The sequence below is a fragment of the Ylistrum balloti genome, unplaced genomic scaffold (assembly GCF_031769215.1).
Source record: "Ylistrum balloti isolate Yb309-2 unplaced genomic scaffold, AGI_CSIRO_Ybal_v1 Utg370102, whole genome shotgun sequence".
NCBI classification, from domain to species: Eukaryota; Metazoa; Mollusca; class Bivalvia; order Pectinida; family Pectinidae; genus Ylistrum; species Ylistrum balloti.
In genome coordinates, this window is record NW_026782128.1 from 345,957 (window position 1) to 366,001 (window position 20,045).

The 20,045-nt window shown below is 33.5% G+C and overlaps 1 protein-coding gene across 1 annotated transcript in view; it reads left to right on the plus strand.

Moving 5' to 3' along the window:
• LOC132550049 (serine/threonine-protein kinase tricornered-like) overlaps positions 1-20,045 on the plus strand; it is a 69,427-nt gene that overhangs the window by 1,380 nt on the left and 48,002 nt on the right. Inside the window, exon 2 of the mRNA XM_060214048.1 lies at positions 14,194-14,336. Within this exon, the coding sequence (XP_060070031.1) occupies positions 14,194-14,336 (143 nt within the window). The remainder of the gene's footprint in view (positions 1-14,193; positions 14,337-20,045) is intronic.

Below are 20,045 nucleotides of genomic sequence, written 5' to 3' on the forward strand. Positions count from 1 at the left end.
TTCTGCTTTGAATAAAATTTAGGTCTGAGAATCAAACATCAAACAAGTGTTGCCAATTGGGAAAATTCCCCCTGGTCAACCTGTTTCAAACTAGCCGGAATAAAACAGCTTGTTTGACCTGTCAGGTTTTTTAATAACCCATGTTTTTTTTCCCTTTAGAGGACTTTCTTTTGATCACTTCAATAGTCAAGAGCTTTTCAAAGGCACTCGGACATTAGTAGTCTATATCAACTAGACTTTTCTTTTCTGTATGTAGATAAGTAGAGATCAAACGTTTAGTTTGGTAAGACAAGGATATCATACATAGTCCAACAAGTGGGACACAACTTTTCTTGTATAAAAGATGATTAGTTTTCAGTTATTTATCTGATTCAGTTGTTAGTTGAAGATATGGACATGTCCAGACGTAAGTCATTCCTTCTTAAGCAATGAATAAGCACATTAGGAAGTAAGATATGCTAATGTCATCTAGAAACGTTTTTGGGAATTCATGTGGCTTAAATGAAGAGATTTGCCTATGGAAGTACTTGGATATACCAAATATGTGTCAGCATGTAGTTTATAAAACAGATGTGAATATTTCTTCATAGTAATACATCAGCCCAATATAATATAAAAAATCATCATTATATTGGGACAATTTACAATGTGTTTTGATTGTCTTCCAAAAGAAATATTGACCATATTTTTTTTACAGATATTAAGAGCATTTTGAAATTAAGGGCAAAAGAGATGAAAAGTGGCAGAGGAAAGTTATCTTACATGTAGTGAACAGTGTCCTAGGTTTTATTTTTGTGTGTGTAGTTGACTGTTATGATAACAGAGTTATATTTGTAATAGAAATTTATGAAGGGAGATTGGATCAAGGCAATGACAAAATTTCTATTAGTACTTCCTGGTATAATGACCCATCAGATCTACAATGTAACTGGCCAAAACTGCCAGAGGCATATCAAAGTTGAGAAGAATAAAAGTATACTGATAGATTAATTGTTTGTGTACGTACATCTTTTGTGCTCCATATTTGAATAAAAAAAATGCCTGGGAAATGATGTGAAAAAGGTTGTTGTTAAACAACATGACCCTCGTTTCACTTTCACCCTTGTTTTAGGTGGTCACAACTAGATATTTCACTTTGAAAATCCAGCTATACTAATCAAATGTCATTGCCAACAATGAATGGAAAATGAAAAAAGTTTTTGTAGAAGACTTCCTCTAGAGAAGTGCTTGCTTAAGACTTTGATGAGGTGATTTTAAGATTTAATAGATACCTCTTGTGACTGGGATCAATGAAAATGTCTGAAGCCTGGTGTTTAGGCCAGATAAAACTTTTAACTTTTAATAAGTTAAAACATTGGTTCTCACACTTTCCTTTATCATATTAGGTAGTCGACTAAACCTAGCCACAAGCTAAAACTGAACATAATAGAAGATAGAAATATCAGATAGCATGCATGAGCTTCTATACAAACAGGTGACATATCAGATTTTCGTATGATATACTGATGGTTACTTTTTCCAGACTACACCTGTATCAGTATTGCCATATCATCAGGTTCAATACTATAGGATGTAATCATCATCCATTGTTTGTAAAATGAATGCTTGTGTAATGTTCAGTATCTTATACACCTAAATAAATGCCTGCCATCAAGCTGGAGTTAAAGTATAACCGACCCTATACTTTGTTACATTATTCAGTGCTATGGTTTACTGTTTTTCCCTAGGCTTTACAAGTACACGTCTGTCTACTGATCTGGAAACAAAGATATTGGCTTGACAGTTGACACAAACCGGGTAATGCTCAACATAAAGTCATTGCTCTCTCCCTTTGTTTTGAGATCTGTAATAAGTTTCTAAAAATACTCTGTCTTTGCTTCATTTAACATGATCACAGAATGTAATAGAGATTAACCCACTGTCCTAACGTATACTTATATTAGTCATACAGGTTTTTGTTACTAGGTCGAGACAGTACATTAACTGGCTTTGTATGTATGTAGTAATACATATGCACACATGTAGAACTCAAGGGCCAAATGCATGGCCTTGGATCCCTGTATTGTCTTTCCTATTTCCCAACTTTACCTTCAGGACTCGCAGCTTAAGTTAGTTGTCCTACTTGATATTTGGCTATTTCAAGAGTCAATAAAACTTTCCTTGAATTTTGAAAGGCTAAAGTACTTCAGTTGAATTATGTCAAGTGCTGATAAAAGTTCATCCAGTGTTTCATTCTATGGATGTTTTTTCTCTAGAAACAGCATTTCTAGGTTGTTAAGGATAGCAGTAGTCTTTTGTCTTAGTGGCTGACCTTTGTACAGAGTATAGTGTGACTACCTAAAAAACTTGACAGTTTTGACAAAGGTAGACATACAAATTATTTTGGTCTTTAAGTATCCTGAGGCTAACTATATAGTGCTGTGTAGATGTTCTGTACTAGTCTTAGCTACTTTGTTTATAAATGAAGAAATGTTTCAACTAATTTTTTGCCTGAATACATGTCATCCAAGTGCTTTAAGTTGGTAGAAATCATATTATTTTTGAAAACATTTTGTCATTTTAGGACTTAACCAACAGAAGGTATTGAAACTGCATTCATGATAACACAGTTTGCAGGTACACTTTTGACCATACTTGAAAGATGATCTTACTAAATTTGGTTTGCTACTCTTAGTGATCATCAGCTTGATCTTACCATGGTAAAAACAGTTCCTATCCCAGATCTGAGGAATAAAAAGGAAATAGAAGCAATAACATGTAACCAGACTATATGTATATGTCACTGTCCAATCATGTAGGTTTTCCCAGGGCAGCTTGGTTTTCTCTCACAATCGTAGTGATTAAATCTAGCTGACATAATTAGATTAAAATTTTACCGGTAAGTAGTCTATCTTGATTACGATTTAATTGCACCTTCTGACTGTATATAATTTTCATCATGTGACCATAGTCATCTTGCTCTATTTTGTAACATAGATATATTGATAAATTTGATTTACTAGCAATACCTAAATCATATCACCCCAGATATAAATGGTGATAATATGACCACAGTTGAAACTAGATTATGACCCATTCAGAATTTTTGTATTTCATTAAACATAATCATAGGTATTCAGAGTCCTTACCCTATTCAGCATTATCAAGAAATTACATGAATCACAATTTTGTAAAGTCCATAGACCTGGATGATATTCCATTTATTTTGTTGGTATTACTACAATAGAGACAATAATAACATGGTTTTCATTAGTGTCTTAGTGACACATACACCGCCTGTTTAATCTTCCTGAGGCACTTTTAATTAAACTGGATCACATAGTGGCAAATAATTATGTTTTATGTGATACCTGTTTATTGTACTTTAACAGTAAACATCTTTGATGATAACGTCAATTGAGGTCTTTGTCCTCAATTCAGGTGTTATTATCAAATGTCAGTAACTTTAATCTGCTGCAGTTTTTTTTACTGGAAAAGAAGATTTTGATAAAGCTGTCAAAATGTTTACGGTTTTCTGCTAAATTTTTCCACATCCTAATGCAAGTTAAGCATGTGTATAGAACTTGAAGCACCTGTTAAGCAAGTGTTATGTATAAGATCTCATTGAAAGTTGACCAAACTTTATTCAAGTGTCCCACGGCTGATTTATTGTCACATGTAGTAATAAAACTAAATGTCACATTTATCTTCCTTAAATATTGGGAGATAAAAGTGTGTTATATACCTATATATTTACCAGTGTGGTACAGGCAGGAACTGTACCGTTTCATTACCGGTAATGTTCTGTATATGTGGTCACACAACTAGAATTGTATATATGTGTACTCACTGTATCAAAGTTATACAAGATTGAATTTTTTCTTAAAATAGATCTGTAAAGCGGTATTACTAACTACATGTATGTGTTGGTGATTATCCTTGTGCATTTTTTACTGTGAGACTTTATCTGATAAAGAAAGTTGACAAAAGCTTTATTGTTTTTGGTCCCAAAATGTTTTCTTATAGTTGTATAAAGAAAGTGAAAAAAATAAAAACGAATAATAACAAACACTACAAGATCAATTGATTCAGATCTGAAATATAAACCCCCTGTAATAAATACATGGTTAAAGATATATATATATCTATATATGTATAGAATGTAAGTATTTGGAAATGTACTTGACAGCACTACACATATAAAATATAAATATACAGTTATGAACTACAATGTGCATGTAGCTAGCGCTGGGGTCATCAATTGATCTTAAATTGGAAGTCCCACAGAACAAAATTGGAATACAAGCTGGCATCATCTTTTGTGTACATTTATTTACATTCTATGGTGCATTGAGGTATAAAAATCAATGGTACATTTGTATTGACCTGTGCATTGCAGCATCTGGATTCACGCAGTGTTGTCAGTAGTCTACTGACACAACACTATCAAACTCATCCTATTCTCTGTGTTGCTTCATTAAAGGCAGGTTTTAGTAGGCTGTTTTCTCTACATGTTTGAATAATTAATGCTTTGCATTTTGAAATTGTGTGCTGTATATGCTTTCATGCAATTTATGCTTCATTATCTTTTACTTTGTTTGATTGTCATTAATCATAATTTAAGATATTAAGATTGTGCAGCTAGTTCCATCTGATCTGACATTTTACATCATGAAAGTAGATTGTGACAATGTATTTTATAGAATCAACAAAGATTAAATGTTTAAATAATAAAACAAAGAAATATCAAAGAGAATTTACCAGATAAGTCCTGTTAAGTTTCTGTAGTCATTCAGGTGCCTTGAAACAATATATATTTGTTGAAAGTGTTATTTCTTCAGGTTTGTTTGCATTGAAAGAAGATTACATGTAATCAGCCTTTGTAGAACATTTTGCTTTGTTGAACATTATACGGATAACACAATACTGTATTTTATTGAAGAGATAAGACATAAGGTTGATGACTCTTTAGCCAAATCGCCCTGCATCTGTCTGTCTGTCCATGAACAATTTTTGTTATCACTATTTCTTGAGAAGTACTGGATGAATCCTTCTAGAATTTTATATATAGGTTCCCCTAGGTCCCTAGTTCTGTCCATTTGATTTCTGGACTGATAAAAAAACCAAAATGGCTGACAGGTGGCCACTGTGAAGTTTGACTTTAATAGTTTGTTATCATTATTTCTTGAGAAGAAATGGATGCTGTCTTTTTTCAATTTCATTTTTAGGTCCCCCCTTGGTAACTAGTTCTGCCCATTTGATTTTGTGTCCAATCAGGAAAACAAATGGCAGAAAGGCAGCCATCTTGGATCTTGCAGAATAAAGTTTTTAATCCGTATACCCTTAAGAAGAACTAAGTGGATCTCTCTCAAATTTCATACGTAGGTTTCCCTTTGTCCCTAGTTTGTGAATACAGAATCTAAAATGTATATATCTTTGAGATTCTGTAATTTAGTAAAATTTTAGCTCTACATTGTAAATTGTATGAACATCATCTTGGTCTTGTTTGAAACTGGTTTACTGTTGGTTGAATGGAGTGAATCTATGATAACATATGGTATCACAATCAGTAATGATCAGGTTTGTAAATTTTTTATGTTCCTAAGACATACAAGTCACAAGCTCTATGCAAATCATACATCCAATAAATAGTTCAGAGGTAGACTCACAGACACATAGGGTAGTAAAAAGGGTACTCTTACTTCTGGTTTTCTATATGTTACTACTGACATATATTTGGATAATGGTTGTGTGGACAAGAATTTTTACATAGAAGATGTAGATGTGTTTGGGAAAAAATCGTTTTGCAAATTTTTAATAGTTACAGGTGAGAAATTATGTGAATTTGCATATATATAACAATAATGTCTAGATGTATGTGATTTCGTGATATTTGGTACACAGATACACATCGTACTATCATTCTACAGAATATAATTGAACTTCATTTGTTAACAGTGGCCAAAGTATTAGGATAACACATCCTGAAATTTAGTTGAATAGTAATGCGCAGTTTATTTTAAAAGGTTTCAATTCCGGAATAACACATATTGTCCTTTAAAAGGTTTATACATATCTAAAGTTACCTTGACTGAATACTGGTTTTTAGCTTGGAGTGCAGTCTGTTGTATACATGCACTTCTTTTATGCTGTAGTACATTGTATGTCATTGATCTGCACTAAAAATGATTCCTTGGTACATGTACTTACACACACATCACTGTTATTTTAACCTTATTCCAGGGGTTATCGATGGCGTACCATGTTACAACAGGTGCCTTATTAGCTGTATTTGCTGATTTGGAGGTCCTTCACTCCTATTACTCTGGAATATCAATGTTTAGACAGGACTAAGGCTGTTAGCAAGTTGTATAATGACACCAATATACCGGATATTGTATTTGTACCATATGTCAATACATACTGGTCAAAACCATGTTATTGTGGTCTTACCACAATCTAACAGACATACATATACCTCTGGTCTCGTACACAGAATATAAACCATTTCAGAAGTTATGAACACTCACAATGGCCATAGTGTCTGTTTATTAGTTTGTTTGGAAAAAGTCCTCTAAAAAAGTTAATCTGTATAAGCATTGATATGAGAATGGTTAAGCATCATTATTTGACATCTGTAACTACTTGACATAACAGAGCTCCTGACCTAAAAAGAGCTCCTGACCTAAATTGGAGAAAATTGATCAAACTGTGATTTCTAATCCCTTTCTAGTATATTCAAGATTCTTTACTAGGCCTAGGTAAACTGATCAGACTTCACAGTCCAGAGATACTTGGAATCTACTTAAAGCAGATCTGAAGCATTATTTCTCATAAAATAGATACTTACCAAGTAATCTAGAATTATTTTCTAGTATATAAGCTTAAAGCAAGCTTAGTTTATGTTGATGGTATTATATCACATTTTCTGAAAATACTCTTCTGCAAAAAAAAAATTATTTTGGAGATGGAAGGGTTTTTTTTAACTCGAAATTGATATTCCTTTGCCCTTGAAAAAATCCTCTACCATGTTCATGTACATAATCCATCAATGACTACAAAATTTGCATGAATACCAGGGCTCAGGGATTTTTTTAACTGGAAAAAGAATCCATATTTATTACATAAGTGGAAGTCAATGTTGGATCTCAGACTTCATGTTGCTGTTTCCATATAATTGTATGCTTGTACAATTTCCCTTGAGAAGGATATAACGGTATGAACTTTACAGATCATGTATATATGAATGGGAACATTTTAGATTTATAGAAGCTTAGAATTTTACATCACTGATTTGTGGTTTTTTTTATTATCCAATCTAGTCCAGAAATTGTGGTGATTATAAGCTTGCTTCAAAAATGTATGTATCTCTTAACAGACTTTCTTAAATAACTCCTCAAATTTTTACTCTCTGAGTACTTTCTGGGTAGGTAAAAGGGAGATACATGTAGCACTGGTGTGTAACATTCTTTAGCAGAGGATTGTAGAGGTCATGCATGTATACAATGTGATCTGGATCAGAACAACAAGGGTCAGTGGTGGGGTCTGATACATACAGATTGTTTGACTGGAATACCTTACAATCTTATCACTGTGGTGCATGTCCGACCATATTGCCTGCAATCAAAATGACTTTGACATTAATTAGGGGCAGATCTGGACCAGCCAACATTCTTTACTGGTCTGATCATTGTCAGTTCCCCAGGTTTACTTATCAGGTGTTATGGTGCAACAGAGAGCAATACCTGTTTCGTGAACTTATATAAGATTTAGTGTTTTGTGGTAGGGCTCCTTGCCCACTCTGAAACTTTCAAAATATTTTTTTGCTGAGTGATTTTGTACTTAGTAAAGAGAACAGTTGCAGTAAAGTGGACAATGCTGGATAATGAATATTATTGAAATTAGTTTTGAAGATGGTTAATGGTTTTTTTTTGAAATTTCAACGCAGTATTTTCAGTGAAAACTTTACAAAATGTCACAAAATTTCACCCACAAACTATGTATGGTATGTTGCTGGTATTGCTAAGTTATTTAATCAGTACAAGTTGTTAACAGAAACTTGTTTGGCATTTTATTCATTTATTGGTTATTTGTACTCAAATAGGTTTACAACCATAGACCTTTCTGTGATAAGCTACAACACATGAGCTGAGGAGGTACATGTGCTACATTTTGAACCTTAGTGTTCCTCAGATGACCCCTTCATAAGTGGAACATAAATTTTCTAGATGAATGAGTCTTTGTACGGTTACCCTTTCACTGGATCTAGTTTCCAAGCACTGCTTTGAAGACATTCTCTCGCTGTATCTTCAGTGTCTAGTACATTAGCACTAGTTAACTGGCCTGTAGAAGATTGGGTATTATCTCTGTAGTGCCTGTTTTACAGCTTGTATAGGGAAATTAAAAACAGCTCTAGCAACAGATAGCACCATTTTGTATTTGTACTCTGAGTAAATAGAGCTAACCCTGCACTGATGGAATTATAGTGAACTGTATTCAAAATCTTGTCTGCATTTCTGCTTGAAGGAGGTAGAGGGGGGAGCGCTGTAATACCATGGATGTTATATATATGTATACATATTTGGTATTTTTGATATTTGACAAAGGCAGAAAAAATATACTTGAAATTATGACTTTGCTAAATACATCTGTCTATATGAACAGATCTATGTAAGGTAAAACCTTTATTGACTGGAGGTTGGCAGACATACAGTTAGATGAAAAATTGATGTTGAAGATCTGACAGTTCTGGGGTTTTATTAGTTTCTCTTTCATATCAAAATGATGAATATCACAGATGATTTTGATCGACAACATTTAGGATGGAACATGATTTATGAAATTTATGTTACGGTGGTAACTGAGAAATAAACGATAGCATCAATGTAGCACATTTGAATGTACTGTGATATTTTCCCCCTTTTGATAGCATTATCATTACTTGGATGTATCATATTCATTGAATTATAGACTTGTAAAGAGTCATAGACTCTGATTTATGTCTGCTCTGTAACAAACCTGAAATGAAAGGTTTGAATAAGGTGAGAATTCTTAATTTTTCGCACAGTTAGGTTTGCAGTTTTGATTGAGCGTGTAACCAACATGCTAAATCAAAACAAATAATCATTCTTTGCCTTGTAATTCCTTGTGATTGAGTTCAGATGTACTTAATTCAGTTTTTACCAAAGAATAATGCTATGGGATTTTAGCAAATTTAAAGGTCAGTGATGCTTTATTAGCTGGTTTCTGGTCTTCTACTTGCACTGCACATGCTGTAGATCTGACAAAATGAACAGCAAATGTTCAGTTACATTTATTATTGAAAAATTGGAAAGGGAACTAGCTACCAGTAAATGAAGTGAAAGATAGGAAACATAGAATAGGCAAAGACAAAATTGGAGGCTATTTTGGGTATGAAATAATGAATATTAATAAATCTAATTAAGGCAATATTTCTGAAGGCTATTGAATTACCTCCCCTTCTTTAGCAAGTTATCTCCTTTTAACAAATCTCTTTCTTTCGGACTTCTTTTAGGAAACTTGTCAGTTTTATGCTTACAATAAATTACAACTAACAGAAATTACATCTCGATTGCAAGGTATGATAACTCTGTGAAATCTTAATTGTATATACATAGAGACAGTATGTCTTATATTGATAATAATACATATTAGTCTTGTAGTTAATCTTATGTAAATTTAGATTTCTTTAATGATGTCAATTAACATGAATGCAGATTTTGGCAGCTTATTGCTATTTACATCAAAGAAATGAAACTGTCATTTTGTGATAAATAAATCCATATAACTGTGATTGTATTGAATATATACCTGCAATTCACTGAAAGGCATACCAACACCAGTGTGGTAAGGTTTCAAATTATGAAAAGGTGATTGCAAGTTTCAGTTACCTATCACACTAATGATACAGGAAGTTTGTTGTATTGTTCATTTTAGGTTTCAGAAGATGAAGAGATAGTAATAGAATAATCAAATTATTCCAGCCATTGTATTTCACCTGGCCTTGCCGCGTGGCCTATATGTATGCCACCAATTACATTGCCCAAGTTTTTCCATGGTTACGCCAGGATGTAACTTGTAATGTACAGTAGGACGGTTTGTCATAGTGTTTTTACCACCTGATATAACTAAATCATCATATAGCCAGCAATGGGAATTGATTTCCTGGTTTTACATTTGTACTGAGATGGCAGATGGGGGAGGAAGTACGTTGAAGTTGACCATGTGTTACATAGGTACATGTGCTGTCTAGAATTGGAACTATGGGGGTAAGAGTTATATTTTCCAGGCTCTATTTATCTTTTACTGTCAAGGATTGCTGTACACGTAGAACTTTTTAGAATGTATATCACATATTGTATGTTAAACAAACTAATTTACTTGAACCTATGTGCAGGATTATGTGTACATGGGTTGTCAGCATATTTTTTGTATGCTGAATTTTCTGATCGAAATTGATTCTAAATACTACTGTACATGTATTTCTTTGTAACAGGTGATAACCTACATTGGACTTGTTCCTCACATTCCGAGGATTAAAGTCCTATTTATTCAGCTGGCTCCTAAACACTATGTGAAAGAATAATATAAATAAGATGCTGTTTGTGAAATATTTAGAACATTTCAATACTTTAAGACAGGGGTGTTTAGGTTAATTTAAGCTTATTATAACAGTTAACAGACTAGTGGTGGACCATTTTACATGCATTCAACGTGAAGACATGAAATGACCTATACATGGCCCCAGCAATGTGTTTACCTTTTGTGAATGGAAATGAGGTGCTGTGATGACCTGTAGACTGTCATGTCCAATCAGGGCTGTGGTTGACTTATGATACATATTGGATGTCATTAGGATGTTGTAGGTGTATGTTGCCTCAGGAGATTTTTGTCATCGTTGTGACTGTGTTCAGCTTGTTTAATAGGATCAGACAATATGTCCTTACAATGATGGACAAAGGACTGTCAGACATTGTGTTCCTGAACCTGGTTTTATTTTCACTTTATAAGTTATATGACTGCTGAGTGGGGCACTTTATATGTAACATTCTGTCACCTGTTACATGCATACACCTGAATTTGTGCATATGATTATGGAGCTACTGTAATTATGTTGGTGTGTTCAGTAGATGGTCTATCAAACTGATTAGACAACGTTGATCAGTTTGTGAATTGGAATTCAGCAGTACTGACGTCTTTCTTCATATTAATTATGATGGCATGGCATGTATATGATGCTAGAGGAAACATTTGATCTATAATTGATCATCAGCGATTGTGATGTCCCTAGTAATATACTCACAGTGGTGGCGTGTGTGAAAACTCCATGAAGCCTGAAAGTGTTTTACATTTAAAATTATCAGTGACACATTCTCACTGATGCTTTACGTATGTCATAGATAAAAACATGTACATTTAACACTATTTCTGCGAAACCAGGCATCAAATCAGTAATTTCCATATATACAGTGGTGCATGGTTTAGATTTGTGACTGTTTCGGTGAAAAGTAGTGAAATTATGGGTCATTATCCTGACTGGAAAATACAAAGGATTTATACTGGATGTACACAACTGCTGCCTTAATCATAATTTTCAAATTTGTCGTTCATCTGTTGAAGCAAGGAGCAATACCTAGTAAAGGTTTAACTTGATACATCAATATGTTGGGGTGATTTCGTCATAAGGTTTTGCTGGATGTGGAAATTCGATAATAAAGGAGATTTCTGCAATAGATTCTACAATAAATCCCTCACTTTCCACTAGATGGTGATAAAAAGTAATTTTATTGGCTTGATCGAGATCCATTCTTGATCAGGATCAGTGTAAGCATTGATTCCAGTAACTCTATATAGGATGCAAGCTCATTAATGACTCCTCCTCATGGATAGACCAGCATTTATTTCAGCCTTGTTTAGGATTTTTACATCAGAACAGGGTCGGTTCTTCAGGGTATGTGTTAAATCAGACTTAAACTGAAATTGATTTGTTGATACAGTGTAACATTCGTGAAAAAAAATCAGGGTAGCGGAAATATAACACTACTGAAAACTTTATCAGTTAACATACAAACTAACATTAACTGAAAATATTCAGGACTTTTGTGAAACAGACGTAGTAATTAGTATGATGTGGAAACATTTTAGGGAACCACAACAATTGTAACAACAAATATTAAGTGAGAATTGTTCAGACAGGTCAGAGTTGTAAAATTGTACAATTATAATGTCTGATTGTTGTAAAACGGTGTAATATCAAACAGTTAAATAATAATAATTTGGACTTTGTTATGATAATCTACTTGGATAGAAAAAACAGTGCAAGTATGGAATAGCGTTTTTAAGTGACATTCTGCTGTCTTCAAAGTGGTAGTCATCTGTATATATAGAAGGGGACTATTTAAACCTGTTTGGATTCAAATATCACTTCAAAATATCCTGACTGCATAAGCATTGAGTAATGAATGAAAAAATAAAATGGAAGTGGTATATTGGTGACGGTGTTGAACTTCTATAATCTTGATCAAGATGTTTATATTGGTGTTTCATGTGGTATCCCATTTTCAGTGAACACGCCTGTCACGTTTGAGTTTTAGCCATTAATGATTGGTTACTCTTTTCCTGAGATCATATGAAAGGGCCTAGATTCTAACACCAGGATGTGTGTTTAAAAGGATGACGTGATGTCATCAGCTGACTACTAGCTATCTAAACACAAGGTGTACTGTATAAATGCACTGCTCTATTATAGTATTATGTTGAAATAGGGTTAAAGTATTAAGTATTTTTAAAATACAAGCCTGACAACATTGAATACGACTGAAGGGAGTTTGTGAGTAAAACTTTTTACATTGATAATTGTAGTATTTAATTATTAATGTATTCTCATTCACTTTTAACTCGGAATCCAAAATTTTTAATTGTAGGTGACAAGCTTTTTGAGATTTTTATGTTTTTTTTTATATCGAGCAGTATTATAAATTAATAATTATAGTATATTCATATATGTGATATACACATTTGTATATTGATAGAGTAACTGGATATGTTTATACATAATTAGATAACATTGTTCTTTGTGCATTTTGTCTTATCCTGAACTTTCAAGGTCCAAGAAAATAGTCTGATTATCAGCTATGTGTTTATGGCTAATGTCAAAAAAGTATAATGATATCATATTTGCAATAGTCTGTTTGATAGAGTGTTTTAAAACGATGAAAATGATAATAATATTTGTTGTATTTGTTTTATGATAACATTAGCCTGTCACAAATCTGGATAAAACAAGTGCTCGTAAATAAGTTGTCATTTTCTCATCATTTCAATAATTATCTAGGAGAAAACAAGGTTGTATGTTGCCACATGCAGGATAATGAGATTAAAAAATTAGCTAGAAAACACCAGCCAATAGTTGGGACACGCCTCATGTAAAACTTAATTGCCATTGGTGGTTTCTGAGGTTAGAGGTCAGTAGTTCACACACATTTGGCTATTTAAGAATCTTTATTCCACTTCATGTGTGAACTAGACATTTACTGAATTTGATGTCTATCATGTATAAGAACATCAATACTCCTCAGTAGAAATAAAAGACTATTTTCTGGCCCCAGACATCATGTTCACTTCTGAATCCTAGGTATAATGAGTTTAAATGTCCAAGCTATTACTTAGTTTCTATTGATCAAATCGACGTCTAGATGCATTTTAGTAATATGAAGACTTTTTAAATGGATCTGAATAAGTTGATATTGTTAATGAAATTTTGTACTTCTAACATGCATATTCTCTGAAAGTTATGTATACTGGCAGTGATGAGGTTTTCAGAAGTTGTCTATTTTAACCTATCCTCTGATTACTCATAGCAAAGTACCCTGATTACTCAGCATAAATAATGTTGTCTTGGTTTCAGTTTTCAGGTATCACCCATCGTTATAAATGTGATGTTTTGTGTTTGTGAAAATGGAATACCAAGGTTGTTTACAGCTTTTCAACTTTGGATTTTTTTAATATCCATAAACCTAGGAGATGAAATACTTTACACTATGGTATTGACTGTAGGTCCTTGGAGAACTTTCTCCTCTTGGAGATTTTCTCTGCTTACTGAAAACAATATGTTGGATTAATATGATAATTTTGATACCATTCACACATTGAATTGAGTTGCAGGAAAATAATGAAGGCAATTTTGTTTTGTAGAGTCGCCGCTCCAAAATGGCCACTGTAGGGGAGCAGACACCTGTAGTTAGTAACCACACAAAGGACAAGGCTACCAAAGCTAAGGTTACACTTGAAAACTACTACTCCAACCTCCTCTCACAGAATGAGGAGAGAGAAAACAGGTAAATAATTTGTCGTCTCATTATACCTATCTGGCTACAGAGAGAGACTACTAGTAAATATCCATCCCCGACTCGCATTACACAGAACTAAAAAACCACCTGTAAAACATTTAAATAGTGTTCTTTAATTCCTGTTTATGCTACCAGGAGAAAAAAGTCAACTGATAAACATATTGTCGTTCAGTTCCTGTCTTAAACTACAATAGAAGGTAAAGCATGATGATATAGGTAATCCAATATGTATGTAATCATCTTGCAATCACTGTCTCTTAATCAGATGAAACTCCCAACTCCCGCAGCTGTCTTTCTCTCATGAAGCTGACAATAAGACAGGGACTGCCCTGTACCATATTGAAGATTGTGTTCTTGTAAAAGACACTTAACCCCAACTTCTTTTAATGGATGTGACGGGCCTCCAGTATGTTGTTCAGTGAGGTAGCGACCAACTACTTCAAAGAGACCCTGCTTAATTTTGACCCTTGCATTTGACTGGCAATAAACCCAGCGAGCAAACAAAAAAATGACAATAGAAAATGATACATATAACAATATCAGGTGAAAACTGGTTAATATTAATATGGTCAACCTGAGCACTTTCTCACACAGGAAATTAATATATAGCAAATCATACGAGTCCATCCAACTTGACTGCCTGTCTGTTTACAAACCTACCTGCTGGATTTAGATGTTGGCTTGTTATAGTATAAAGATGGCAGAAATAATACATTTCAAATGAACAATTGTAAGAATACTTTTATTTTCTTGAAAAAGATAAACAAATGAAATAGAAAATTTTACTGTAATTTCAAAATATCAATTAAAAGATAGATAGCTCTTTGAACGAGAAGCTGGAATTTTTTCCCTGTAACAAAATTTTATTCCAGGAAAGAAATTTTCACATTCATGACAAATTGCATGAATTGTACATGTACAGCAAACTAAAAAAACCTTGGTTTCAGTATAATTAATTGTGTTTTATATATAGAGTGTAGGGTTATATTTAGTTGTATGAAAACGGAAACAATTTGCAACAGAATTGAGTTGTTTAGTACAAATATACCATATGATTTGAACAAAAGATGTTTTTTGAAGATCAATACCATTGACAGTATAAAATTGGGCGTTGTCGAGGAAATACAAGCTGGTGCAGCTGTCAGAAGTACTGATGATTAGGGGACAGATATCTCATTATAATTATTTAATGTCACAAGCTCTCAATAATCCATAATTACTGCTGTCAGCAGTGTGACTGGTTTACGTGGAAACCAAACATTGTCAACTGTCAGCAAGTCTGGCGATAATTAGGGGAGAGTATGGGTTAAAATGTAGGGCAATCTTGGTAAAAATGAAAAGCAATGAAATGTAGAATAATAGTGTAGCAACATAGAAACAATGAAAAGAAAGGTCAAAATGTAGGGCTATGATGAAGCATCCTTTACATACCATGAAACTAGAAGTGATAGCTAATGAGGAACAAATTTTACAATCACACTCTCCTTGGTAAGCAAGAGTAAGATGCCCACTAAATAACAATGATAGCAGCATGCATTAGGAGACAATCATGAAATGTTATTTGTTACTTCTAAGAAACAGCTTAAAGTATATTGGTTTACTCTAAAGAGACAGAAACAGGCCTTAAGTACAAAACAACATGAGCATCATAGTTGTAAGACCTAAGTGAAATTTAACAACCTGCATTTAGATTATTACTTTAAGGCCTGCTGGTTGGATGTATGGTTTTTGAACAACTAGAATGGTCATTTTGAGGCATGCTCTCCTTGTAGTTGATGACTGTCCTCATGAATATCATGCTGGAGGCCGACATCATGTATTTCCACAGCATTTAGGTAAAAAGTGTATTACCCAAGAAAAAATGGCGATGATACAGGACAGTCCTGATCGCAGCTTGCTAATAACTGGATTTGCTCTACATACATCGGATCATGACCTGATTGTGCGTTAGTCTAATATTCTACTGACTGAGATATTGCAGCCCTCTTGCATTAAAGGAAAAATCCTGAAGTTTTATTGGTGGTCAAAGTTTGGACCCTGTTTTTAAATTCATTATATACAACTTTGAAACTGTCCCACAGTAACAGCATGAATGTTAGCAATTAAGACAAAACTCTATGGTAAATTGACCTCGATATATTTAACAACTGTTTCTATGGGAACAAGCTTATGTAAATGTTTGTATTTCATTTCCACCTAATGTGCTTACCTAGCTTTAACTGTTGTCTAGACTTAATTAAAAAGTTCTCTCCAGGTGACTCCACCCTGATCAGCTGATGGCCTTTAGCGTTTATCATCACTTTTGAGAAGGGGATAAGAATTGAAAAGCTTAAAATAGGTTTTTCTTAAAAATGTATTCCTTGTAACAGGTAATGTACAACAGTTTACAGTACCACATGATTTTACTTACACCTGGCTTTATTCATATTCAATATAACCCAAAATGACAGATTTGTTGAATCCAACTAATGTTCTCGTCCCAATCAAGATAAATCATGAAATATAGAGTTGACAATGACAACAGGAGTTAGCATTAGTACCATAGTCAGTATCTAAAGTGTAATGTTTAGGATTTACAACGTTGTTAATACAGAACAGTTTCGAACTGAGCAAGTATTTGTATAAAATGCTATAATATTGAACACGCAATGCACAGCTAGGTAATTTCTCACTAGATTTATGGAATATTAATGGTAAAACCCATGTTACCAGACTCCTAAGGGGAAAGTCATCTTGTGTGAAGGTCAGGGTTGCTAATGGTTACCAACACTGTTCCAATGCAAATGCTGGCCTCATGACATAGTCTTGGTGAAAACATCGTCAGTGTGTAGCCCTATAAACCTAGACTATACACTTGATTGTGTCTTAGAACTAAAAGATGTTCTTTCATTTATATTTCATGCATAAGGTGACATAATCTGGTTTTCAAATACATGATTCATGCTAGTATTGATTGATGTGAGCTGTGGTTGGTGGGCCATCTCTTTGCTAGTGTTAGTGTCTGACTCACCTGGCCTCCAATCTTTGAATAAACACAACCATCCACTTTTTTCTGCATGAAAGTTTATGTAGTAGACTAATGCTGTCTAATTCTTGGAAATTTTTCTGAACAGCTCGGAATCCACTGCTAATGTGTTGTATCTGATAGTGTAGGTGATTTTGATATGTCTTAATATCTAAGCAGGTGTGGGATTTTTTTTTATACCTGTTTCTGGTTTTGGAATGTTTATATTTATATTTTAGTTGTTTTTGATATACATAATTTAATATTTTGGATGTTTTTGATGTAACTAAACTTGTAAATGTTATGGTTGTCCACCAGAGTCTAATATAATCATGGGCTTATTACTGGTAGGTAAAAAAACCGGAATTCCTTTTTCAGGTGCAGTGATATATTTATAACAGGAAGTAATAAAAGATTTCAATACCCTTATCCTCTTGGGCAAATCTTCGCTTTTGTGTTAAACATTTTTTAAATTGCATTTCTACTTAAAGCAGGAAATACTGCCGGGTGTGAAAAGAAAACTTAAAGTAAATATTGAGTGATAAATGTGCACAGGTGCATTTTAATTGGCTATCATAGAGAATGAAACGGGTTTGAGTATCATTTACAGGCAGTTTTAGTGAACTTTAGAAACTTAACAATCACAAAAAAAGTTTATTCTGATTGGATGAAGCAATATACCTTATTCTCTATTTTCAATTTTTTTTTATCTTTCTGTACATAAATCAGTACCTGAATCAGCTATGTACTTTTGATAATTCATTTTCACAATTTTTTGGGACGTCTTACTAAGGTAAATTTGAAGGGCACTTTCTGTGCTCCCTTGAGTGATCTTTGCTGGAGTTCAGTGTCACTTCATTTTTCTTCTAGGTTTTGTTATTGGTTTTCGTGGATCACCAAATGTATGTACGATCCTGACTGTACCTAGATATTGACAACTTGTACACCTATCAGATACAGCCGCCCACTCGGTCCCTCTCGGGTCTGTGGTGTTGGCCAAATCTGATTATCGGTCAGAAATTAATGAGTGGGTCAGTGATTGTTTCCTTCAGATTTCTGACCCAGATAATGGACGTAATTATCATGCTGCCACAGTAACAGATAGAGATTGTTGTGATAGTCTATCATTGGGCAGAAAAAGCATTGTTAGCTTGCTGTAGTCTTTGAATATTCACAGGCATTGATGGGTAGAGGAAGTGTTGGAAAGCACTGTCAGCTTTCAGCAGATAACCTTATTTTTGAGCTATTTATCATAGCGGTAGTGCATGTGTCAGAAAGCATTGTTAGCTTACAATTGTAGCTTACTCCACCATTTATGTGGACCACACTATCACATGTAGTAAATATCCATGTTGGTCATTCATTCCCTATGTATTGTAGAGACAAGGACAAAAAGTATTGTAAGTTTGTTGTAGCCTACTCCAGTATGGCAAAGAAATTTGTTGGATGAGTTGTATACTTTGAATGAAATACAACTAAAATAGAACCAATGTCAGTACTGTGGTGATTGAATTACTTTGAAAGAATTAACAGCTATTGTAAGGTTACTACTTTAATAGGAACAAGTCTTGATTTGTTAAGTTTGAACTATAGAGGAAATAACCCAAGGCATAGCTGTTCCAATTACAAAACAAGAAAAATGAAAAGTCTACTGACAACAGTGACTTTTAGATAAACTATATACCTATATAAGATCTTTATATCTGATTAAAGATGAATTGCCATGGATCCTTCAATGCATTGTAATGTGACATAATCTATAGACAGACCACAATGATAGCATGTCAGTAACACAAATATTTCTCGTTAAATCTTTTTAAACGATTGTCCATTGGTTTGGTATAAAGTTGTTGGAAAACTAATGTATAGCCCAGGTGTAAAATGATTCAACATATTCATATTAGTATAAAACAGGTTTGGTCACTTTTATCATTTATTTATAAACTTATTTGTAAAGTTGTTGCTATTTCTGGGTTGAAATTAATCTCTAGGTGTTTGACAACATTCAGAAGAAGTAATGTTCATGTATTATGAGTACTAGATAAACAAATAAGAATTTCATTGTCAAAGTCAGGAAAATTAGACGTTAAGGTTTGAATGTTACTGTGGTGCTTGGTTTTTGTGGTACTGACTACATACATAAGACGTCTGAAAGACTTGGCTAAGATATGATTTTGTGGGTAAGGATTAACAAGGAAGTCTTATACCACATGTAATACCTGGGCACTAACAGTCAGACAGATCTTTTGTTGTATTTGACGTACTTGGTGTAAGGTGTTACTTGTAATGTATTTTTTTAACGCAGGTTTAATGGCTAGATCAAATGTCTACTGTTGAAATATGAACTAGGCTTCTTCAATTGTCTTCAGATTAGGATTTTTTCATGAATATTTCAAATAATTAAAATTAATTTGTATGTATATTTCAAATTGATTGTAAGAGTTTTTCTAAAGAAATCTTATGACGCCATTCCAATGATATATATTGTAAGTTTGTTCCTCTAGGTTGTTAAGGTTGTATTTGGTATTAGATGAATTCAAATTTATATACAGTGTTGTAAAGGTTAAAGGTTAAATCCTTATGAGATTAATGTAGGTCAAGGCCAGATAAACTTTTTCTTACAGTGTAGATCTAGGTCAAATCTAATTTCTGATGATGTTTGGGAGGTCATTTCTATCAGTCACATCATTATA